This window comes from Tachypleus tridentatus, chromosome 3 (assembly GCF_004210375.1).
Source record: "Tachypleus tridentatus isolate NWPU-2018 chromosome 3, ASM421037v1, whole genome shotgun sequence".
Lineage (NCBI taxonomy): Eukaryota > Metazoa > Arthropoda > Merostomata > Xiphosura > Limulidae > Tachypleus > Tachypleus tridentatus.
The window spans coordinates 27,127,192-27,154,242 of record NC_134827.1 but is presented as its reverse complement, the minus strand read 5'-3'; the positions used below and the strand labels follow the sequence as shown (position 1 = coordinate 27,154,242).

At 36.0% G+C, this 27,051-nt stretch overlaps 1 protein-coding gene across 7 annotated transcripts in view; it reads left to right on the top strand.

Annotated features, from left to right (window-relative positions):
* Positions 1–791: 791 nt before the first annotated feature.
* LOC143246588 (uncharacterized) overlaps positions 792–27,051 on the top strand; it is a 65,063-nt gene continuing 38,803 nt past the window's right edge. For 2 of the 7 annotated variants that reach the window (XM_076493549.1, XM_076493546.1), the window contains exons 1-2: positions 4,105–4,407; positions 17,811–17,946. In XM_076493549.1, coding sequence (XP_076349664.1) covers positions 4,352–4,407; positions 17,811–17,946 — 192 coding nt within the window. In that variant the 5' untranslated portion in view covers positions 4,105–4,351. Of the gene's footprint in view, positions 926–4,104; positions 4,408–5,869; positions 5,892–12,225; positions 12,383–14,856; positions 14,889–17,810; positions 17,947–27,051 lie in introns of those variants that run through there. The other 5 variants (XM_076493553.1, XM_076493551.1, XM_076493547.1 and 2 more) reach the window with 4 other exon arrangements.

Here is a 27,051-nt window from a genome sequence, read left to right as displayed (position 1 = left end):
AAACCAAAGGGAATTGAACCTAGAATTCTAGATGATCCCTTTAATTGTTATATTACAGTTATATTTCTACTGTTTCTGGCAAGCCATTTTAAACAACATCTATGCAACATATTTATTATGACAGTAACCGTTAAAATGTTGCTAGTATTTGTTATTTCAAAAAGATCGGTGAGAGACTGTTAACACTTAATGTTAAAAATCACTCCAGACAGCATGTTATTTTTTCCCCCAATATTTCTCTTTACTAATCCATTTCGGATACCTGCGTTTCGTCTACCTCAAATGGCTACTCAGGAAGACTTGTACAGAGTATTTGTCAACAGGACTGGAACGTGATAGAAGTCTTAAAGTCCACTTGAAATGGTATTGTGTAAGCTGTAAGAAACCTAGTGTTACACACACGAAAAACAGGTTAAAACAGTAAAACCAGTGTTACTAATATTATTCATGAAATAATGATATAGTGGATTTTTTTTTTCATGCCCGTATTCGTTATGCTTTACCAACCGCCAATTACTGTTTTATCAAAATTTAAGTGCCACATAAAGGAACTTGCAACCAAACTGCTTAAAATTATAGAACAAAAATCCAACTGAGTTGTTGTCATTTTGTTTTAGTGGCTTATAAATATTGAAGATAGAATGGCTCAGGTTTTCGTAGAAACTGAGTCGAACTGGTATATATATAAAAAAAGCCACTTTCTTTCTCGCTTGTACGTTCTCCCCCATGGGTCAACGTGCTACTCCGGCTTTCCTGTTACGCACTTTCACTATAGGACACTGGACCCCTAGCGGAATTTGAGACACTTACGTCGAACATAGGTAACGCAACAAAATCAGTGATGGTGAAGATTTTCCAACAGTCATTCCACTGAAAGCCAGACGTGAAACATGAGACTTTTCCGTCAGAAGAGGGACCAGAATCGGTGAGCTGTTTATTACGTTCGTTAATACAATATCTTAAAAAAGAGACGTGTACGTTCAAGGGTAACAAATGAATATAGATTATTAAACAAATGAGTAATACAAATAAACGGTTTGTGATATTTAACGTCTTCATTCTAGAATTCGTGCATATATGGATTTTTTTTTTTTAATTTGTCATTCATGGAAAAGTTTCATTTTCTTGTCCTTCGTTATGAGATTATTTTTCTACCTATGCACGAGTTTATATATATATGTATTTCAATTCGTTTACCTACGATATATTAATACACAAACTATTTTTGTTGTCCAATTTGTTTTGGCAATACCGATGCTCAGCCTAGCTCCTAACAAAGCTTCGTATTAGTGATTCAACAACAAAACCGAGAAACAAGCTGTTATTAAATATGAACAATCTCAATGATAATTGTTCATTATATTGTGATTTTATTTATTTAGAATACGTAAGTCAGTGAGTATGGAATATTTCTACTAATTGTTGTTTATATGTTACCCATTGGTACGTGTTTTTTTTTTTTTTACATTCATATAATAGCACATCGATAAACACTGTGTGTTGACTAAGCGTCTAAATCGACAGATATTAAACGAGTTTAAACACCATCTGTTATTGTTTTAGAAATATTTATTTAAACGTACACAATTCACATGAAACTACACATTATATTTTAATGATTAAAACCTTTGTCGTTCTTTTAATGCGTGGCCAGGTGGCTTAAGGCGTTCAACTCGTAATCTGAGGGTCGCGGGTTCGAATCCCGGTCGCGCCAAACATGCTCGCCTTCTCAGCCTTGGGAGCGTTATAATGTGACAGTCAATCCAACTATTCGTTGGTAAAAGAGTAACCCAAGAGTTGGCGATGGGTAGTGACGACTTTCCGCCTTCCCTCTAGTCTTACACTGCTAAATTAGGGACGGCTAGCGCAGATAGCCCTCGTGTAGCTTAGCTTTGCGCAAAATTCAAGAACAAACAAAACAAAAACAATCTTCTAATGTGGAAGGTGTGTATCAACCTTTTCCACTTCGTTTCGTATCTCACGCAGTACGTCTTTCGAGTAAGTGGAAATACTTCCACGAAATGTCCTCGTGATTTCAACTTGAACACTTTGTTAGGATAACTGAATGGGTTCGACCAATTTTGAGAGAACACTTAAGGATAAGTAACTAACAACTCTATTGAGATTAAACGATGACATTAACCCTACAATAGACATCAATTACGAGTATAACACCCTATTTCTATTTATAAATGACTCGTAGTTATAGGACGCAGTCAAGATAAAAATGATTCTTAACCACCATGCAGATTCGGATCATATCGCAAGACTCGAGGTGGGTCTGTGGAATCCCTTTTATATGCACGTCATGCCTGTTGGCTCAAACAGCCTTTCACGAATACATGTGGAACCTTCACAAGGTCATGCTAGATAGAACACTATTAAAAATCTCAGGTTCTTTAACGTCCAGTTACGTTACCAATCCAGTTTTCAGCGCATTCTTTCCAGGTAACAACAGACTATTTGTATTCTGCTTGTGTGTGTGTGTGTGTGTGTGTGTTTAAGGCTTGTCCTTGAATTTGAATCTAATTATGCAAAAATCCAGCGTTTTGATTGGACTTTACGTTTCTGTTTTGATATTTTGATTTGTCAGTAATTAGCAACAAAAAATATTCAGCTGAATGAGGAATGAAATTATAAACAGATAGCCACTGATCACCTCATGTTGTAGTTCATTAAAGAACCGTTAAACTAACAGAACAAATACACGAAATGGAAGAGGCGTGGTTTTGTATATAAAGTCAATTTGTAATTTTTGTACAACGCTTATCTAGTGTTCTTAATATCACATCGCCTAGTGTCCACAATTTTATGGGAGAGGGTATGCTACTGAGGTTGCGTTTTAATGTCTGAAGAACATTGTTTCCAAAGTACATCTTGTATTGTTGGAACGGTGACTAGTGGTAGGATATTTGTTGCACCAATGTTTTATCAGAGACTACGCTACTAAGGCTGTGTTCTAGTCTTTGAAAGACATTGTCTTGTACTTGGGTACACCTAATGATCTTGTTGGAACAGTGACTGATTAAGAACCCATTGCTACTAGTGGTAGGATATTTGTTGTACCTATGTTTTATCAAAGATTACGCCAGTAAGGCTATATGCTAGTGTCATTACCTCTATTGTCCAGTTTTATAGAGGTCATTATATTTTTTGTGGCTCATATAATATATAAGCATATTTTTATAACCATTTAGGAACTATGGTTGTCGAATTAATTTAATGGCAAATTCATAAGAAACAGCACAGTTTTTTTACGTATGTTCTGACAGACTTGGAAATTGATTTATTGCGCTGTTGTAGTCTGACATTTGTATCGATTCTAGATAAGAAGGATAGTTTGTTTTTATTAAGTCTTTAAGTCCTCCTGACGTGGGACCTTCCTGAATTAAAAATCAGGGAAAAACTTTCCAGACTGTCGCATTCAACCCAGATAAATTGCACACGATCACAGTTTTGTTTTTGTTTCTTGCTTTCCACAGAGATGCTCCAACAAATCAGTCCAGTATTAGTACTGATATCACTTGCTCAGAATGATCAGTGTTGACTTTTTTTGTAAAGAATCATCCAAAGGAACATTAAGTAGAGTATCTGTATTCTCTAACCTATCCACTAGTGCCAGATAAGCACCAGTTTAGAAATACCCGTGTTTGTTTAGGAAACCATTTATCATTATAGGACATTATATCCAAAAAAATGGTTGGGAAGGGTGTTATGCCCGGCATAGCCAGGTGGCGCTCAACTCGTAACCTGAGGGTCGTGGATACGAATCCTCGTCACACAAAGAATGCTCGCCCTTTCAGTCGTGGGGTCGTTATAATGCGATGGTCAATCCCACTATTCGTTGGTAAAGAGTAGCCCAACAGTTGGCGGTGGGTGATGATGACTAGCTGCCTTCTCTCTAGTTTTACACTGCTAAATTAGGGACGGCTAGTGCAGATAGTCCTCTTGTAGCTTTGCGCCAGTTAAAAAAAGCGAACAAGCAAACAAACAAGGAAGAGTGTCTGAGATTCCAGGAAAGGCTGACAAAATACTACGTTACGTCACTATCAGAGCGCTGCAATCAGATACTTTTTAATGTTTAGCGAGTGTTTTCTCTAGTGTAGTAACTAGCATTCTCTGTGTGATCTTTCCTTCGCCCGAATGATACCTCGCACGTGCACGGTAGCTAGCAAGGAATTCAGTCAAGGTCGACTCGATGGAAGCTCTTCACACGAAATCTGGGTCAGGTTTAGCAGGCTCTGAAATCCCAACGGAAAGAACAAAAACGAAAGAAATAAACGAAACAGCACGAGGAGCGGGTTAGGTTAGTTAGTATTCGCGATTCTCTCGTCATAACAGGTCGTTCAGTATGGCTACTTCGTCCGCTTCTCGCTTCATTGTGGGCGTCAGTGAGGATATAAACAGGTTGGTTTCTCCCTTTTTCTCTGTCTTTAAAAAAATCCACTTTATCTTATTTTATTAGATGCGATAACACTTCTTCTACTCTCCACAGTTGGATCCCCGATTGTTTAAAATCTGAGTTTCGATACGTTTTGAATATTCTCGCAAACCACTCGAGTGTGTTCCCTGTGCAAGCTATCTCTTATTTTAAACTGATGGATTATAAACGAGACACCTGAGTAACTCGCCCACCGAAGGCTCTAGGAGTTACTCTAATTGAATAGTCTAAAGTGGTTCTCAAACGTTTAAGGTTCGCACATCACTATTTGTTTATTTTTTTTTGTAATTAAAAGCCCAGACCTAATTAAAAAAATAAAAACTTAGTAACAAAAATTATTTTTAACACTTGCTCATTAATGCGAAGGATTCTGTTGTTTGTTTGTTGTTTCTGGTACGACTGAAGAATATGTGACACCAGTTTTGTCGATTCAACTTAAGAGAATAGTGGGTCTGTGTAGGTAAAGGGCGAGTCTACATGTGAGAGAAGCAGTGAGGTATATATACAAGGAACGCTCAGCTACGGCTTATTATAATTTTGTGTGTTAATTATATCGTATATCACCGACATTAGCTCCACCTGCCACCAGTGGTACGCCTACCACAGTTTGAAAATCCCAATAGTGGTGGGGTTTGAGCGTCACACTGATGGCTCCAAAGTTTAAGCCACGACTTGCAGCTACAGGATGCAACCATGGACCAACAGTTCGGCACACCCTCCGCTAGTTCACGCCCGAACCAGTTAGAATATTGAACTGGTATTTTTTTTTAAGAATTGCTGCACTATCTGCGATGTGTACAGTGTGGAATCGAACCGTGGATTTTAGTGCTGCAAGCCCTTAAACTTCCCGCTGTCCCACCCGCTATTTATTACACATGGAAATGCCCCAAGTGATGAAATAATTTTGTTGTTTTTTTTCCCACCGGTTTTTGTAAAAAAAAAAAAAATTAAAGTAGCATACAACTGCTACAACTATATATAATGTTCTATGTTATGGGATTAATAACACACTAAACCTGCTACCCTGTGAAGATTGACTGTTGTGTGTAACATTTAGACCGAACAACGAAGGTTCAGCTTCGAACTAGAAGTATACAAAGTAGGCATATTTCGAAAACGGATTTATTTTCTTTTTCTATAACTCTCCCGTCCTGGACAGTGTTACGAGTTTGTAAGGTTTGGTTTGTTCTGAATTTCGTGTAAAGCTACTCTAGGGCTATCTGCGCTAGTCATCCCTAACTTAGCAGTGTAAGACGAGAGGGAAACAGCTAATCCTCACCACCCACCGACAACTCTTTTACCAACGAATACGGGGATTGACCGTCCAATATAACGCCCCCACGGCTGAAAGGGCGAGCATGCTTGGTGTGACGGGGATTCGAACCCACGACCCTCAAATTATGAGTCGAGTGCCTCAACCACCTGGCCATGCCAGGGCCTAGTTTGTGAAGTACGTCCATATTTGTGCTTTGTGTTGTTTTTCGTGCGTGAAAAATTTAACTTTTTAATATCGGTTTAGACGCAACGATTCAGATCATATGTTTGTATCATGTGCGTGTGTGTGTTTTTCTTACAGCGAAGTCATATCGAGTTATCTGCTGTGTCCACCAAGGAGAATCAAATCCCTAATTTTAGCGTTGTAAATCAGAAGACTTACCGCTGTTCCAGCGGAAGACGTTTGTATCATATTTCTAAGTTTGTTTTCGTTGTAAGTCCTTGTTTAGACTTGTTATATTTATTCATACTTGATAAGAACTCAGAAGTTTCGTGAAAAATCGTTCACCAAGTTTCTAAACATGCCTGATATTTCTGTAGGTGTTAAAATTCAATAAGCCTCGCAAAAGATTTAAAAAATATGTGATTAAGTTTATTTGTTATTTCATGCTTTATTCTATATGAAATGTAGGACTGGATGTAATTAGCTTGCCTGACTGTGTATTTAAGTGCCCATAGCTTACGTTTCACTTATGCAAAATAATAATGACTTATAAAAAAAACAAGAAATAAAAAAAATTGTAGACTTGGCATGCTCAGGTAGTTATGGAGCTCGACTCGTAATCTGATGATCGCGGGTTCGAATCCCCGTCACACCAAACATGCTAGCCTTTTCAACCGGGAGGGGGGCGTTATAATGGTACGGTCAAACCCACTATTCGTTTGTAAAAGAGTATCCCAAGAGGTGGCAGTGGGTGGTGATGATTAGCTGCCTTTTCTCTATTCTTTCACTGCTAAATTAGGGACGACTGGCGCAGATAGTCCTCGTGTAGGTTTGCGCGAAATTCGGCCTGGCATGGCCAAGCGCGTAAGGCGTGCGACTCGTAATCCGAGGGTCGCGGGTTCGCGCCCGCGTCGCGCTAAATATGCTCGCCCTCTCAGCCGTGGGGGTGTATAATGTGACGGTCAATCCCACTATTCGTTGGTAAAAGAGTAGCCCAAGAGTTAGCGGTGGGTGGTGATGACTAGCTGCCTTCCCTCTAGTCTTACACTGCTAAATTAGGGACGGCTAGCGCAGATAGCCCTCGAGTAGCTTTGTGCGAAATTCCAAAACAAACAAACAAACTTTTGCGCGAAATTCAAAACAAACATGAACTGAAGAACGCGAATTTCGCGCTTCTTGTTATCGTTCTTGTGCAGTTGATGGTTACTAGAAGTTAGGCCTAATTCCTTAACTTTCTTTTAACTTCTTTAAATTTTATTTTTGTTTCCCAGTGTCACAGCGGCACAGTCTGCGGACTCTTAATACTATAAACCGCGTATCGAAGCCCATAATGGGCACGGTACACACAGCCCTCTGTGTGGTTTTGTGCTTAACATGAGATAATTTACATCGTAATTTGTCTCGTTATCCGTCGCTTCATAGAATTTTATTTATTTTACTGTTGTTAAGACAAAATTAAGGTAAAATCATTTTCTTCTAGTTCTTTCTGTCGAAGAGATTTTAGACTATTTAGGTTTATCTCTGTGCTGAATTGGTTGTTTAAAGAGAGCCATATTGAAGACAGAATACCCCCTTTTTTTAAATAGAAGTTCTGGATGAAGTCTAGGCTCGAGATACCTTTACAAATTATTTGTTCATGTTCCGCTTTAGTATCACGAATTCGTCACTTTGACTGGTCGTGATGCTAGTGATTGTTTAGCTCCTGTATAAATAGGAATACCAATAACATGAAATACGTTTCCCATGTCTTTTATAACTGTTTATTTGGAGAATCAAAACGAATATTTTAAATAAAATGACCCAAAATCAAGTAGTATTTCCTCCGCAATAACAAAGAGTTCTTCCTTTTTTTTTAAAGTTTGAATTTTTACAATTTCTTAAATATTAATAGATGTATAAACGAAGATTAAGACAACGTTATCGCATACATTCTCAAATGAAACCTGTTTATTTTAACGGAAAACAAACATTTCACTGACACTAAACAAATTCGTCTCTCCCAGGGGCAAGCAGTAATTCCAGGGACTTAAACGCTAAAGTTCAGGGTTCGATTTCCAGCAGTGGACAGAGCGCAGAGAACCCGTTGTGTAGCTTTGCACTAAAATAAAATTAACAAAGTCAACATTTTAAGTTGTTGTTTGGTATACGAAATTGTCGACAGGTGGCGCTTGTGCATTTGTCTTTGAAGCAGGAAGACTTTCATAGCTCTGTTTATTTGTTTTAAATAACTGCCATTTTGTTAAAAGTTGAAGGAAATGCTATTTCAGAAGTGGGAGTACCACCTGGAGGTAAAAATACAAACTAGTAAAATTTCAAAGAACTTCAAAAATAAGTGTATAGTTATTCAATAAACAGGAATTTAAATTTAGTTGATATTTACGGAGAAAGGGGTTACGTTAAACTCACACTCGTGTTATACATGTGTAACATATCAAAACATGCATATATATCATTTGTATCGAAATATACAAAATTATACTTGCTAATGTAACCTAGTCTGAAAACATATTTATGGGAAAACCGTGGTTCTTACCAAAATAACCCAGTGTGTACGCATAAAGGTCTTGGGGAGACTCGATCTCTTTACCTTTCTTGTACTTGCTTCTGTTCAGGGTGATTTTAACCAATACAGTGACTTATATAGAACAAAGTAGTTACACTGTTACTTTAGAGTATTTTTAAGAAAGCGTTTCTATGAACTGTCTTTGTTTTATATGAGTTTATAATTTGAACTTTATTCTTAAGAAAACAAAGGTTAGATCTGTAGTACATGAAAAATTATTTCAAATGTCTCAGATTGTAGAAATGTGACTGACTCGTTACTTCAGATACAGAGTAAGTTCTTTATCAATACTTTCTTTAAAACAGCCCCCTAGTGGCTCAGCGGTATGTCTGTGGACTTACAACGCTAAAAACCAGGTTTCGATACCCGTGATGGGCAGAGCACAGATAGCCCATTGTGCAGCTTTGTGCTTAATTCAAAACAACAACAATCCTTTAAAAAAAGCAACAAAGACAAACGACTGGTTCGGTTCTCGCGCCGCTAAATCTCTCAAATATGTGAGATGAAAAATAATATTTAAAATAAAAATGTTCATTATTACTATCATAACATAATGTGCGGCATCAATCCCTTAGAACAGCGGCTGAGTACCTAATTTAAACATTAATTAAATTGGGGGAACGATTCCCCTTAATTTTTGCTGCTTGTTGGATCGTGTTTTTTAAAGTCAACGCTGACTCTTATTTGATAAGTAATAGTGAGGTTTTTAGACTTTGTTAACGAAAACAGAAATTAAAAGGTATTGCATATCACCCTAGGATTTACCTTCCATCACTCTTCACGTACGTGGTATCAACAGTTATATCTCATCCTTCAAATAGGTAGTTAGTTTATGATGTAATATTTAACTGTATAACAGTACCTACGGCAGCGAAGCTGATAATTAAAATTTTTTGGGGTTTTGCGCATGCTCATTATTTGTTTCCGGTTAGGACTGAAAGTGTAAAGATAAGGAACCTGTATGTGGTTCTTAATATATATGTAAAAAAAAGATTGTTTTAGTTCTGTGAATTTAAGACAGTCAAACGTACCATTGTAACAACATTAGCCTTGTCTTTTCTCGATATTTCTAGGTGATGTTAGTTCTTTGAATTTTACTGTTTTAAATGACTTTAACTTACTACGAAGGCAGGTTCTCTAGGCTTCAACCCCACATAATTCGTTAATTGTATACTACAGAGTGGCTTATGTCTGTATTTCTGGTTTAACATTTACTTCTGATTAAAGCAAGCTCTCCAAGTATATCCTAATTAAAAATATATTCATCTGGTAATGAGCAAAGCTAATTGTATACAGTGTTCAAATTATAGTAAGTTACGCTGTGGGCTGTGCCCACCACAGGTTCGAAATCCCTTTTTTATCATTATAAATCCATGTCCACACTGTGATTAAATTGTAACTTGTTTAGACCGATGTCAAAGTATGAACTATCACACTGTGGTAAAAGTTGTACTTGGCTCGGCCAATTTAAATGATATATGTTAGTCACGCATCCATACACCAAGTTTACAATGTGAAATAATATTGTTGATAAGAGATAACAAAATTGAAATTAGTAATATGTAGAACAATCACTACAATAACGTTATTAAGATTTAAAAATAAAAAAAATATAACATCTACCAACACGTTGCTGGTAAACGATATATTCACATATCTCCACGACTGACCACTATAAACATTTCATAGGTTCTTGGGTGTGGTCCAGAGGGATTCTCAAATTCATAGGTTCTTGGGTGTAGTCCAGAGGGATTCTCAAATTCATAGGTTCTTGGGTGTGTCCAGAGGGATTCTCAAATCTATCACTTTATATATTATTGTATATTTATTTACAGTTATTTTAATTTCTACTCATATTACATAGTGCCGGTGAATGACTCACACGCACACAGTCCCGCCATCCCCGTGTAACCATGGCAATACACACAATACCTTTATTCGTACACGTAATATAAGACAAGGGCAAATCAAACAGCTATTACAAAAAGTTGGTGGTGAATTTACACCTTAAAAAATCGTTTAGTATGCTATAAAATGAACATAAAATTATTATGCCATTATGTTATCGATTTTTGCTAGCCCAATGTAAACGTCAGTATTTTCTAAATTATGACAGGTGTCTGTATAATGTTTGATACTAAGCCTAAAACTGAAACGAAATTTGCTTATAAATTAACGTTGTGTAAAAATAATGATATGGTGTTAGGAGGATTCAAAAATAAAAATAAAAGAGAGACACGCATGTCATAACGAAAATCTAATTAGATTCTGGTTTTCTTTAAAATAGTCGAAAGTCGTGCGTTTAACGCCCAAACAAGCGATGTGATTGATTTTTACGATTAGTAAAACAATTTACTTGAACGAAAATGTTTGGGAATAAACACACAAAATTTGCTTTAGGTTTACAATCGTGAGCTAGGACATTGGAGTAAAAACTATGACAGGAATGTGGACACGAATAACACTTATAAAATGGATCCACCCCCGCAAAAACTTGCAGGTTAAATGATTCAAAGCAACATAAATGGAATATGTGACGAGTTGAAATTAAACTTTCGTGAATGTACCCTTTGTTTCAGAAATACAAAATGAAAAACACCAAAGAATATTCAGTGAATTATTAGAAACTGGAAGATATCTTTTAGACGGTAAATTAACAGTGAGTTAATTTCAATGCTGCTTATACAAGAAATGTTATATGATTTAGTAGACAGTAAATTAAAAGTCAGTTAGTGTCAATGCTGCTTATACAACAAACGTTATCTGATTTAGTAGGTAGTAAATTTACAGTCAAATAAATTATTTATAGCACAAATGTTCTCTTCTTTATAGTAAACAAAAAGCTATTAGACTGAGTTTTTTTTACAACGAATGTTTTGTTTTTTTTCCACACTGAACACTGTTATAAGACAAACTCTTGATTTGTAGATATAGTACTGATTAGTGGGGAACTGTACTGAACACTGTTATAAGACAAACTCTTGGTTTGTAGATATAGTACTGATTAGTGTGGAACTGTACTGAACACTTATAAAACATGGTTATTTATTCACACTTTGTGTATGAAGAACATGGTTATTTATCCACATATGACCAGGTGGTTAGGGCGCTCGATTCGCAATCTGAGGGTTGCGGGTTCGAATCCCCGTTCCGCCAAACATGGTCTTCCTTTCAGCTGTGGGGACGTTATAATGCTACGGTCAATACCCCTATTCCTTGGTAAAATAGTAGTAGCCCAAGAATTGGCGGTAGGTGATGATGACTAGTTGGCTTCCTTCTAGCAGCGAAAGACTAAATTCAAACCAAGCAAACAAACGTTTATCCACATCAATATGGGTATTTCTGCTCACTTTTTATTTGGATATTTCGTATGAGTTGGTGTTACTAACATATTGTGTTCGGTTTAGTACATTTCGCATTACTCCTAATGAACTCTTGGTATTGTTTTTTTCTGATTAAACGTTGTATTGAAGAGAATAACAGATGACTTGATAAAATATTTAGAGATTATATATAACATGTCAGCACGACGCTGGTTAACTAATGTTAAACAGAAACTGCTACAGATGGAAGTATAGCAAGTTAGTTCTCTAAGTCAGGTTAAAGACCACAGCAGAAGTTTACAACGCATGTGCGAAAGTGTTGGCAACTGGTGCAACGGGAACTAGATGAGTGCTCATGGAGTTAACGTGTCGCGTGCCTAGTCTTTAATAGGCCGAGCCTGTAACCTAGTTTTAGTAACGTCTGTTGTGACGTAAGCATATTACGAGGTGGACTGAGTGACATTACGCAAGCGCTACTGCGCATGTGCTGGTGCTACACTATAATGTGGCTTTGGATATACAAACTTGTTGTACTGAACGGGCTTTTAGCCCCGTAGCCCAGCAGCTTAGAAGAGTGTAGTTCGGCGTAACGGCTCTTTTAATCTCTTGAGTGCAAGGTAGGTTTAGAAGCAGATCCAAAAAACATTAACTTAGGTAACCACATGTAAGATATTATTTTTAAGATGTCGATATATATATACATATCCAACAATGTGTTAGTTATTTCGTGTTGGTAATCAAGTTACTCAAAGAATAACATCAATGTTAGTTTACAGAAATTAATTAATACCGCAGAATTTAATTAATACCGCAATAGATGATACTGGACTTATGAAGTTCATTGTCGGAAAATGGACAGTGTTTGGTTGTAAAGAAAGTGCTTCAGAGTTTTTGTACGGGACATTTTGTAATTAGATGTACCCAGTATTAATGATGACTTAAATGTGTTTACTGCTTCCCAGTTACTCAACGGTACGACAGAGAGCGTATAACAACAACAAACGGATATCGATACGTGTGACGGGTACAGTATTGATAGCTCGTTGTGTAGCTTTGCCCTTAACAAACCAACCAATTGGTTTATTATTTTAAACTTAAGAAACGTGGCAGTATTTTGATAAAACAAGTGTGAATTTCTTACAATTTAATTTGATTTGATATATGTTTAAGTATGTTCGTGGTGTTCTAAAAATACGTAGGTCCAGAAAGTCTTGATAAAAATGAAAGAGAAACCCTGTAACCCGAGCGCTTTCGAAAGCGCTCGGGTTATAGAGTTTTATTTAATATTTAACTGTGGTTAGATTTTCAAGAAGTACACTATTATAAAACTCAGTTCGATGTCAGTTATTTTTAGTTTTGATTGAATTCCTGTAAAAAGAAAGAAAAAAATACTTGAAATAACATTTTGAAATGTTTTACAACCAAGATAAACTACGTGTTTGTTTGTTAGCCGTCCCTAATTTAGCAGTGTAAGATGAGAGGGAAGGCAGCTAGTCATCACCACCTACCGCCAACTCTTGGGCTACTTTTTTACCAACGAATAGTGGGATTGACCGTCACATTATGACGCCCACACGGCTGAAAGGGCTAGCATGTTTCGTGTGACGGGGATTCGAACCAGCAACCCTCGGATTACGAGTCGAGTGCCTTAACCATCTGGCTATGTCGGGCCAAACTACGAGTGAAGCTTCAACAGTAATTAAATTTGAAATTTTTGTGAAAAAACGATAAACACCCACGATAAACACCCACACTTAATTCTCATAAAGAAGAAATAAATTTGGAAATAAAAACATTTTTCAAGATTTAAAGGAGTATTTAATTCATAAACTTTCGGTTGCAGTTTCAGCAACCCTCTTCAGGTGTATCCGAAATGGATAATATAAGGCTGTAACCGAACCTTTTATTAAACAGCAACGGGTTGTAGACAATATGTCGTTTTTACGTCTGCTGAAGCCCGGCATGGCCGGGTGGGTCAAGGCATTCGACTCGCAATCTAAGGGTCGCAGATTCGAATTTCCGTCGCACCAAACATGTTCGCCCTTTCAGCCATGGGGGCGTTATAACGTGACGGTCAATCCCACTATTCGCTGATAAAAGAGTAGCCCAAGAGTTAATTGGTGGTAATGACTAGCTGCTTTCCCTCTAGTCTTACACTACTAAATTATGGACGGCTAACACAGATAGCCCTTGTGTAGCTTTGCGCGAAATAAAAACAAACAAACAAAAAAGTCTTCTCCTTGCTGTGATGAAGTATATTTCTGATTCTGCGACTTAAAGAATTAGCGACCTTACGTATTAGCTGCGGCATAACAGTCGATAAAATGGCTCTGAGTGTTGTTTTTTTCAACAACAAATTTTATACTCGTTTCTCTATTCCTTGACCGATTTGAAATCTAATTACAGCCACAAATATTGAGGGTTCCCTGTCGTTTCATTACGAACTTCACAAAACATTTGTTTTGTCCAACCCAAACGAAACCGCGAAAAAAATAAATCAGGCAGGGTGGCCACCCCTTCTCTCTTCTGAAAGTGGAGAAAACATAAAAGATCCAACGTTTGGTAGAACAATAGAAAATAGACCGTGAACAAGGGTTTGATGTAAAGACCCGGATGAGTGTCTTCCCATAATATCGGCTCTACCAGAAACAGTTATCAGTTGAAAATTATACGGACGATGCTTACTTTGATATTATAATTGACGGTTCAACGAACGTGGGTGAAGGGTCATCTGATTTTAACCATTACGAATTGTAAAAGAAAAGTAAAAAAAAAAAAAAAATCACACAGGTGGTGTTTAATTCTGAAGAGACCAATCAACAAATACACTTTCTGTTTCATTTTGGTATGTGGGGGAGTCAGCAGCTACAAAGATGTGAATGAAAATGAAACGATGACTGGATAATAACATTCTTCGGCAGAATGAAAATTACTGACAAACTCCTTGAAATGGAAAAGCAATTAGAGCGTGCGAGAATTGGTGTTAACGCCTCACAACTAAAGTAGAATATAAAAGAACCGCAAGTTTGGAATAATAACGTTATTTTACCTGGTGGCTGTCGGTCAAGTGAGACGGTGTTTCTTTCATTGGTCTAGTCTAGTAAATATGAAACAAACGACAAGGTACATTATTATATGTGTTTTGGTTTTATTTTATAATAAGATTAACATTATGCTATGTTAATCAGAGAACTATAACACCATGTAACAAAATTTTAATTTTTTTTTGTTCCTGGACAGAAAGTGTTATTTTCTAATTGCGTATTTTTAAAGTAAATAGAAAAAACCTGTTTTTTCTCTTCAAACTTTGTTTTTGTGACCTGGGAGCGTATAACGAAAACATGATGGGAGACTGTATTTGGGGGTTGATACGTGAAAATGATTTACATTACAGTCGCAAATCGCGAAAAACTACTCACTTCTAAACAGTTTATTATAAATACATGTAAATCTTGATTCATATGTTGTTTTATTCAGACCTTATGTAAATAAAATGTGCAAATTTGCCCGTTGTTACATATAAAATAGGTTAATTTATAAATTTCATTATCCAGGTCACAAAAGCAAAGTTTGAAAGGAATAATGGTCATTTTCTGTACTTTTACAACATAAGTAATTAAGAAACAACACATACTATCCAGGAACAAAATTTGTGTTACGTAGTGTAATGTAAAGTAAAGCGTATGCTTACTGTCTTATTCGTATGCTTACTGTCTTATTCGATTTTACAGTAAAGTCTATATGTTAACTAGACGGGACAGGGAATTGTTCGAGTCGTCTTGTACTGGTTTTCACTAAGAAATATTGCAGTATTCAAAAATATGTAAGAAACAGTTTTGTTGGAGAGAGAAATTTTTGGTACTCTCTGGTTCTTCATATTTTCTACATAATTAGTATAATTAATTTAAGTTGATTATAAGTACCTTTTGCTATATATACATAATTTGTATATAATTAGCAGAATTAATCTAACTTGATTACAAGTACCTTCTTGTTATTTAGTATATAATTAGTAGAATTAATTTAAGTTTATTATAAGTACTTGTTATTTTGTGTATAATTATTAGAATTAATCTAACTTGATTACAAGTACCTTCTTGTTATTTAGTATATAATTAGTAGAATTAATTTAAGTTTATTACAAGTACTTGTTATTTTGTGTATAATTAGTAGAATTAATTTAAGTTTTTATTATAAGTACCTCTTGTTATTTTGTGTATAATTGGTAGAATTAATTTAAGTTTATTATAAGTATATCTTGTTATTTTGTGTATAATTAATTTACGTTTTATTATAAGTACCTCTTGTTATTTTGTGTATAATTAGTAGAATTAATTTACGTTTTATTATAAGTACCTCTTGTTATTTTGTGTATAATTAGTAGAATTAATTTACGTTTTATTATAAGTACCTCTTGTTATTTTGTGTATAATTAGTAGAATTAATTTACGTTTTATTATAAGTACCTTTTGTTATTTTGTGTATAATTAGTAGAATTAATTTAAGTTTTAGTATAAGTACCTTTTATTATTTTGTGTATAATTAGTAGAATTAATTTAAGTTTTATTATAAGTACCTTTTGTTATTTTGTGTATAATTAGTAGAATTAATTTAAGTTTGTTATAAGTACCTCTTGTTATTTTGTGTATAATTAGTAGAATTAATTTAAGTTTATTATAAGTACCTTATTTTGTGTATAATTAGTAGAATTAATTTAAGTTTTATTATAAGTACCTTTCAGCCATTTTGTTCTATTGTTACTATCCTCGAAACAGACTGTGATCAGTTTAGGTATTCACACGCACGACTTTTCTGTAGTAAACCAATATAAAAAGATCTATTAAACAGGCAGAATTTGATTGAAAAAATACGGAAAACTGTTTTGTTAGTTAGGAGATTCAGTCGTTATACTACAGTAATAACGACATGTCTGTGTTCACTACGCGCATTTTGTGACCAGACTTCTTACTTAAAGACCTAACAGTGGTCAGTTCGTGTTCACTCCTTTTCCGTGCTTTATTAGAAATTGAATTTTCGTAGTCACATTTTAAAATCTGTTTGATTTTTTTAAACTTTTACTTTATATCTAAACATAATTATATAGTTTTTATACTTAATGTTACAATGAAAATGCTTGATTTAATATTTATGCTGCTTTTAACCAACCTTCAATATTATAATCTCCTGCAAGGAACCTTTAAATTACATGCACCGTTTTCCTGATATGTTTCACATCCATGGGAAACGAGATGTAAAATTTCATTCTTACGAATTTGTTACGTAAATGTCACAAAATGAGTATTATTGTTGACGTGTGAGCAGAATCGTCTTAAATATTTATCCGAGCGTAGACTAAAATATATGTGTAGAAACGGCTCGTTTGGGTTGAGAAAATTTTTTACGTAGAGGAGCGAACAACGTTTCGACCTTCTTTGGTCATCGTCAGGTTCACAAAGAAAGAAAGAGGTAACTGACCGGAAGCTGACCACATGACCCTTTCAAACGAAAGAGGTTGTGCAACTGAGTAGACTGTAGCATCTCCAGAATAACCATGGTTACTGGGAAGAAACGTTTCCTTCTGTACAAAGGAACAGGAAACAAACGAAACAAATACAATCCAGCATAAGGGATTTCAATTTGGACCACCAAACATTACACTTTTCTACATTGAGAAGAAAATGTGATTTTACGAGAAAAAGTTCAGATGAACATTGTAAACAGTTTGTACTCTACGTTTCTGGAACGCCATTTTGTTTTCTGTACTCGTATTTATAAGACGTGATTCCCTTTCTAAGAGTCAAGCCTTCGGAACTTGCACTTTAAGAATGACAATGGTTTTAAATTATTTTAAGTAGTTCATTTAAACCTATTGGATCTTAAAGGATATTCCACTATATAATTAAAAAAAAGTAATCTCCATGTTTAACTAATTCAACTAAATCAAACCCGTAGAGGTTTGGTGACTATTTTAACACACAATTTTCTAACACACTCCCAACTGTTGCAGAATGATTTTTGTAACACCACTGTTTCTTTATATTGCAGCTGTGGACCGGAACTGGATAGGGAGATGATAAGCAGGAGAAGAATTCTCTCCCGCTCCCGGGATGAGCTGAACGTGGACTTCGGTCTACTAGAAGAGGAAGAAGACGTGTGGTATCAAAAAGAGCGGCTTTACAAGGTGGGTCAAAAGCAGCGTGAGGCATAGCCAGGTGGTTAAAGAGCTCGACTCGTAATCTGAGGGTCGCGGGTTCGAGTCCCCATCACACCAAATATGCTGGCCCTTTCAGCCGTGGAGACGTTATAATGTGAAGGTCAATCTCACTACTCGTTGATAAAAGCGAAGTCCAAGAGTTGGCTACACTGCTGAAATTATGGACGGCTAGCGCAGACAGGCCTCGTGTAGCTTTGCACGAAATTCAATAAACAAAGGAACAAACAAAGGCAGCACTTGCGCGTCGACTTGTAGCCACAATAGAACAAATGTTCTGTTTTATTCGATTCTAAAGTTTCGCAATTGTCAGATCGCTCGTTCCGTAATTAACTACAAAAGTTACGCGCAGGTTTTCACGCATTGTTTACCGAATCAAATATGTAAAAAAAAAAATCAAATATGTTCAGTCTCAAACAATCATCGCAGAAAAAAAAAGTTTACATTGAGCCAACCTGTTACTAATGTTAGCTGTTACTGTTACTAATGGTTCTTTATCTTGGTGTTAACAGTTAAACAGATTCTGTTGCACGTTTCTGTTACAAACTGTATTACAGATGTTAGTTAAAGGTTGAATTTCTAATAAAAGCCCAGAAGAAGAACGCGTAACTAAGTCAAAATTAGGATTAAGTAAGTTTTGCCCCATAAGATGATAGCTCCTACAGCTGCAGACAGCGAGCGTCTGATTTCTCTAAAACGGTAGTCAAGCCACGTGAACAGAGAACCAGTTTTCGCCCCTCTGGGAGGGTGAATGTTCCCGGCCCGGTACAGTTTCACCCACGTACCTTGCTGTAGGCGTAGCTTCTTAAAAAGAAAGGAATAACGCACTAATCGTTTCCATAGAAAAATCACAAAACATCTGAAAAGTGATAAATTTATGAAGTTAAATATTTGCCCTTATGGGTGCGTCTAGTTTGATATTAGACGTTTGAATAGCTTTAAGGCTACATCGATAAGGTGTCTTTTTCTTATGTTTTTATTCTGTTGTAAATTAACGGGTAATCATAAAGTACCTTACAAGCAGGGGCGTAGGTCCTGGGGGGTATGGGTGGGATACATCCCCCCCTTCATTTTAGGTGGGGGGTATGGTGTATACAATCATCCCCTCTACAGTTTGGTCTGTTGAATTGTTTTTATTGCATCACAGGCCTACAAATTGTGCGTTTGTTCTTGTGATTCTCGTGTTCTTACCAATCGAATTATATAATTAGGCCTAGATGTAGGCTTTTTCAGTAGCCGAAATGTACATCTTTAGAATAGGCGTGGTTATAAGCTTTTCGATCTAAGCGATAGTTCGTAAGTATCAGTCAGTAGGCCTAAGTATATATGCAAGTATCGTGGCAACAAGATTACTCTGTGACTGCATGTTTACAGCTTTCAGGTTCATGTAATCAGATATTACCGATTTGCAAATTAAACGGCCCACATAAGTCGTCGCAAAAATCACCCCTCCCCAATCGGGTGTAAAAAATCTACATCCCTGCTTACAAGATTAATAAAACAGTTTGTTGACGGTTAAGAACCGGTCTCGTTTTAAATTAGAAATGATTTAATTCTAAATAGCATATCGTTCTCTGTACTTTCAGCGAGTTTAGACATATTTAAAAACACTACAGCGAAGCTAAGCCTTAAACTGCCATCTGATAAACTGTTGTCGTAGTCGTAATTCTAAAGTTTTGCTTCCGTTTCACTGTCGTTTTTTATAAGCAGTAATCATAACTCGAAACTCAGCAGGTGACATTTCTGGGTTACCTGGAGCCTCCGGGTGAGCGCGATGCGTACTTCCGCCGTGAGGCGTCGCTTCAAGGAGAATACTAAAACATTTATTTAATATTTCATTATAAGTGAGTGAAAACAAAGATTTCTTTGTGTTGTCAAACTTTATATTTTTGTGTCATTAAACATTCCTGTCTTATCACTTGTTTCGCTTCTTAACGACCGCTTTTTCTCATGGTGATTGTGTTATCTAAAGAAAGTGTTTTGCCGTTGCGCTACACAGTCTATACCATACTTTACCGTTAGATTTCTTGTAAAGGATGGGGCTCGTTTTTGTTAAACTACTAATACCTCACCAGACTTAAATAAATAAAAGTACTGTAGATATTTCTCTTAGAATAGTAATTTTAGTTATACAATATTGTGTTCTTAATGCTGTGTTGTTTTGCCTTAAATCATTTTACTTTTTGATTAATTACTTGTTTGTTGTTAATGGAAACCTACAGCATGGGCTATCTGCGCTGTGCCTCTCGAAGTATTCGAACTCCGGGCTATAGCGTTGTAATCTTACTGATGAGTCAACGATATATTGGTTCCTTTGCTAAAACCGAAATCCCGCCTCAGACTCGATGGATAATTAAATAAACCTTTTTACAATTACTTGTATGCAAATAGAACCACTTAGTTTTAATGTAATATAATTTAAACAGAGCACTTTTCAGGCATGCTCTTTTATACTTATGACAAGTAATAAAGAGAATTTTGTAAATGTAAAATGATGTAAGGTTGGTAGTGCTGGAAAGAGTACAAACCTTAATGACACAGCTATACACAAGTCATCCCTACATGACTTTCAATATTAAAATTTAATATTACGCTATGAAATGCTTGAGTACAAGTTGATTGACCTCTTAGTAATATCCTGTAAAACGCTGTGGTGGTCAAGACACGTACAAGAATAACCAAGTTGAAATAAAACATAAGTCCGAGATTCTTGGTTACTGATGTCCACCCTGATATGACCACCATATTATGATAAATAAACTGTATACCACTAGTCATGAATATATGAGTATTCATTCCATAGTGTAACATTATAATTTAATGTTGAAAGCCATGTAGGGATGATCTATGTATAACTGTATCATCCCTATACTCTTGTGTCATTTCTTTTTGGCACCACCATCTACACATCATTCTAAGTTTACGAAATGTTTTTATTTGTTTTGTGACGTTTTTTCTATGAAATTTTAATATTATGTAAATTATTATTATTTACTCTTTCATTGATATGTATAATGTAGCCTCCTAATTATATCGATTGTATGGTATATAAAGCATTGAGTATTCTACGTCTTATTGTCATCTGATTTTCATCTATTATCTGTAACTAGTAAGGACTATACAGACCCTATGGTACTCGATCTTATTTGAGGATTGTTTTGTTACACATTGTTATCAGTAACTAGTAAGGAGGCTACAGACCCTATGGTACTCGATCTTATTTGAGGATTGTTTTGTTACACATTGTTATCAGTAACTAGTAAGGAGGCTACAGACCCTATGGTACTCGATCTTATTTGAGGATTGTTTTGTTACACATTGTTATCAGTAACCAGTAAGGAGGCTACAGACCCTATGGTACTCGATCTTATTTGAGGATTGTTTTGTTACACGTTGTTATCAGTAACTAGTAAAGAGGCTACAGACCCTATGGTACTCGATCTTATTTGAGGATTGTTTTGTTACACGTTGTTATCAGTAACTAGTAAAGAGTATACAGACCCTATGACACTCGATCTTATTTGAGGATTGTTTTGTTACACATTGTTATCAGTAACTAGTAAGGAGGCTACAGACCCTATGGTACTCGATCTTATTTGAGGATTGTTTTGTTACACATTGTTATCAGTAACTAGTAAGGAGGCTACAGACCCTATGGTACTCGATCTTATTTGAGGATTGTTTTGTTACACGTTGTTATCAGTAACTAGTAAAGAGGCTACAGACCCTATGGTACTCGATCTTATTTGAGGATTGTTTTGTTACACGTTGTTATCAGTAACTAGTAAAGAGTATACAGACCCTATGACACTCGATCTTATTTGAGGATTGTTTTGTTACACATTGTTATCAGTAACTAGTAAGGAGGCTACAGACCCTATGGTACTCGATCTTATTTGAGGATTGTTTTGTTACACATTGTTATCAGTAACCAGTAAGGAGGCTACAGACCCTATGGTACTCGATCTTATTTGAGGATTGTTTTGTTACACATTGTTATCAGTAACTAGTAAGGAGGCTACAGACCCTATGGTACTCGATCTTATTTGAGGATTGTTTTGTTACACATTGTTATCAGTAACCAGTAAGGAGGCTACAGACCCTATGGTACTCGATCTTATTTGAGGATTGTTTTGTTACACATTGTTATCAGTAACCAGTAAGGAGGCTACAGACCCTATGGTACTCGATCTTATTTGAGGATTGTTTTGTTACACGTTGTTATCAGTAACCAGTAAGGAGGCTACAGACCCTATAGTACTCGATCTTATTTGAGGATTGTTTTGTTACACGTTGTTATCAGTAACCAGTAAGGAGGCTACAGACCCTATAGTACTTGAGGATTGTTTTGTTACTTGTTATTTGAGGATATAGTACTTTCTTATTTGAGGATTACACATTGTTATCAGTAACCAGTAAGGAGGCTACAGACCCTATGGTACTCGATCTTATTTGAGGATTGCTTTATTAGACATTGTTATTAATAACCAGTAAATAACGCGTTTTATAATTATCTCGTTGTTACTAGGCTCCAGATTTCTGATTATCATTTTAACTCATAATTTCAATAACGTGAGATAGTTAAGAAATTTTTAAAATAATTACATCGAGTAACATGAGTGTTTGTGAGCAATGAACAAACTAGATTGTTTCAGTGCAGAATGTGAGGGGTTAAAAAAAACAGTAAAATTTTAGGGTTGCGGTTTCAGAAAGAGAATACTGTGAATTTTTGTATTTAGCAAAATTCAACTGAGTTTTTATAGAACTTGAATCAACTTTAATCTGACGGTTACTAAAAATTATTAATTTGGTTCAACAGATAGTCCTAGTACAGTTTGAAAGTTTTCTAATGGGTGATATTTAGAACTTCTGGGCCTGAAAACCAACTATGTGTATATTTGTGTGTAAGGATCAGAATCATTAAAACGAATTATAAAAAAATAGAACACGTTAGTGTAAAAGAAACATCTCAAGGACTTAACATTTTGTATTAAAGAATGGTACCAATGGCCTGAGATAATATGGATACATTTCATTTCACTAGGTGACCCCCATACCTACGAATTACGGGTGAACATTCTCAAACCTAAATACGAGACCAGACCACACCCTTTTGTTAATACGCCTTGTAGAAAATATAGTATTTCTTCTTGTGGAACTTATTGTTCAGAAATATTATTCAAAACTGAATTATCCGTTCTTCAACATCGACAGATTGTCCCCGAATTATGTTGTGCTATATTAAAACTACACAATAATAGAGTTAATTAGTGTGTTCTACTTTAAAGGAACAAAGAAAGTGCATGTGTTCAGATACGTTTTTTTTTATATTCCTCTACCAGGTGTGGCTCATTTTTTTAGGTACGGCGGACAAGAAGATCTGTCTTAGGCCTTGTTTGATTTCTTAATATAGTGAGAAACAATGGGCTCTTTTATTCAGTATTACCATAGTTACCAAGATTGCTGGGAAATGACTGTCGAAAGTGGGTAATTATTACCTTAATTGTGTTTTCCACACACAATAGAACTGTTCAACTTTCAGATCTGTCCAATTGGATGAAAACATATGGTAACCTTCAGGCTGGACAAGTCCTGAGGGAAAGATGTTGGTTTAGCATATTTCTCTATTTTCGTAGATGCTTAACTTGAAACTGATAGCGAAAATAACCCATCACAGGGGGGTACAGCTGTTTTAAAACATTCTTTTAAAAGTGATAAACTAAAAAGTTACGCGTTTCTACAACTTGACGTCTTCATTCATGTACAAAATTCAAAACGTGCCATTAAGAAATCCCACTCTTTTGGTAATTATGAAAAATAATCGTTAAGTAATTTCTGTAGTGCATATTGGTGTACCGATGTCACATTAATACCGGAAATAAACGATCTTATAATACCAAGATTCGAATATATTTTATTTCTTGAAATGGTTTAAGATTTGTACTGTTAGTGTCGGTTTGTGTTTAAGTGAACGGGTCCCAAAGAAGGTGTAGAGCGAAACGCTGAGAGTCCAATTAAGAAAAAAAAACCACATTTTGGTGTTATAAGGTGTATTTTTAGGAAATAATAGTCGTTATCAAGATCGTAAGTGTTGGTTTTAAAACCAACTCATTTTACATATTTTATATACGTTTTAGGAAGTCACTGATAACTGTCCTCCTTCCTCCCTAATGGTTTAGCAGTGTCTGTAGGTTTACCACGCTGAAAGTCGTGTTGTCGATATCCGTGGTGGGCAGAGCACAGATAGCCCATTGTGTAGCCTTGTGCTTAACAACATACAAACCAAACCACTGATAATTCACAGCTCGAAAAATATACTGATTACTTTTAATGTAGTTCTTAATCACACATTTCTTCGATTTTGGTTTTCTCCATTAATAGGCCCGTCATAGCCAGGTGGATAAGGAACTAGACTTGTAATCCGAGGGTCTCGGGTTCGAATCGTCGTCACATCAAACGTGCTCGCCCTTTCAGCCGTGAGGGCCTTATAATGTGACGGTTAATCCCACTATTCATTGATAAAAGAGTAGCCCAAGAATTGGGAGTGGGTGGTGATGACTAGCTGCCTTCCCTCTAGTCTTACATTGCTAAATTAGTGACGGCTAGCCCTAGAGTAGCTTTGCGCGAAATTTGAAACAAACCAAACAATCTCCATTAACCAATAGCGAAACATATCAAAGTCTAATTCACGTGCGAGTGGCTAATGGAAAGATAAAAATGGGCTTCGCGCTTGACAGATTCACGATTTTGATGATGAATGAAAAAAACAAACAAATTATGTTAGCGAGCTGGTTGAATAATTGAACAAATGAATAATTAGTAACATCATCGTTACATATTTTTGAAATGCAAGGTTCACATATGTAGGTTATCTATGGTGAGGCGAGAGGAACCCAAATACCTAACATTTTTTTTGCTTATTGTCCTAGTCCGTTGCTGAATAAGATACATTTAGAAATCCTAGTTGTCTTCTTATACAATGCCCTCACATAACCGTCTTCACCGGTCTCTACCCTCGAGACAAAATGGGTCAAATTCAATAGTGAGGGGGGGAACTCAATAAAAAACAAAAAATAACAACCCTAAAACATTCTTGTATCTAATACATCTAATACTACAACCGACCCAGTTACGTTAGCATTTTATTTTTATAACCTGTTGGCTGTATTTGTATTTGTTTAACTTTCAACTTCCACAAGGGGTTATTTACGTAAAGAGTCTATATCTCACAAATACCCAGTCTAACAAAACTAGATAGACAATTGTATCTGTTGTAACGGATGATTATAAAGTGTATTCAGCCGTCTCGAGCAGGAAAGAAATTATGTACACACACGCCTTAATTATTGTACTAAAATGTGCACATAACTACTCTGCTCAGTAGAGGAATTTTCGTAGTTGGATTTATATTTCACGGAACGAGCCACATAATGTATGTATTTGTATCTACGAAACTCTCTGTTGTCAAGGTTGGAGGTTTTTTGTGTTTTTTTTTTTTTCGACTGTTTTCACATTACGATTGTTACAGATTGAACGTGTTCAAGGCATTATTGTGAGGCTTAGTATATATGGTTTACGTGATTGTATCGTTCTAATGGCTGCTATGTTTAGTTTCAAAGTTAGAGAATGATTCACGCCAATAACACTATTCTAATTAAAACGAACATTACGATAGTAACTAAATTTGTTTATCACACAAAACGCGAATTAAAACATAAATTATAGGTAAATGTTGCCATGTTATATGTATGTTCTCGTAACGCTTACAAAAATACGAAAAGGAATTTGAGATATAGATATTTTTTCCTCAAAATTCACTTGCACTGGGTTTATTTAACTCTCGTTAACAATAACTTTTACTAAGTTTAATACCTTTTTAGTTTACGAAGTGTTGCGAAAATGTAAAATCGGGTTTTCTTGTGTTTGTTTGCTTTTGAATTTCGCGCAAAGCTACTCGAGGGCTATCTGCGCTAACCGTCCCTAATTTAACAGTGTAAGACTAGAGGGAAGACAGCTAGTCATCACCACCCACCTACACCTCTTGGGCTACTCTTTTACCAACGAATAGTGGGATTGACCGTCAAATTATAACGCCCCCACGACTGAAAGGGCGAGCATGTTTGATGTGACCGGGATTCGAACCCGCGACTCTCGGATTACGAGTCGAACGCCTTAACCCCCTGGCCATGCCGGGCGGACCATTAGAAACGTTGATGATAAAAACTTCAGCATGTTCTATCAACACATGGGCTATTCGTTGTGTTCGTCGCGAGGAATCGAACCCTGGATTTTAGCGTTAAATCCTTAGGGTTAACACTGTTCCTCCAGAGGAATCCTGAAAAAGAAGATGATGGTTTCACGAATCATCAACGAAAACTTATCAACTTTTAATATATTTTTTAAGTACGAGTAAGAATATAGGACACGAGCAAGGTCGTGGTTCATGATACGTAAAATGTCAATATACCAAAGCAGTATCAAGATTCATTGCCAAAATAAACTTCGAAAAGTATAAAATCTGTATTTAATTTTGAGTCAACCTAGGTTAGACGTGTAGATTTGGTAGAGACAGGAACACTGTGTTGTTTCTTAATTTTGAGTCAACCTAGGTTAGACGTGTAGATTTGGTAGAGACAGGAACACTGTGTTGTTTCTTAATTTTGAGTCAACCTAGGTTAGACGTGTACATCTGGTAGAGACAGGAACACTGTGTTGTTTCTTAATTTTGAGTCAACCTAGGTTAGACGTGTAGATCTGGTAGAGACAGGAACACTGTGTTGTTTCATAATTTTGAGTCAACTTAGGTTAGACGTGTACATCTGGTAGAGACAGGAACACTGTGTTGTTTCTTAATTTTGAGTCAACTTAGGTTAGACGTGTAGATCTGGTAGAGACAGGAACACTGTGTTGTTTCATAATTTTGAGTCAACTTAGGTTAGACGTGTAGATCTGGTAGAGACAGGAACACTGTGTTGTTTCATAATTTTGAGTCAACCTAGGTTAGACGTGTAGATCTGGTAGAGACAGGAACACTGTGTTGTTTCTTAATTCTGAGTGTCAACCTAGGTTAGACGT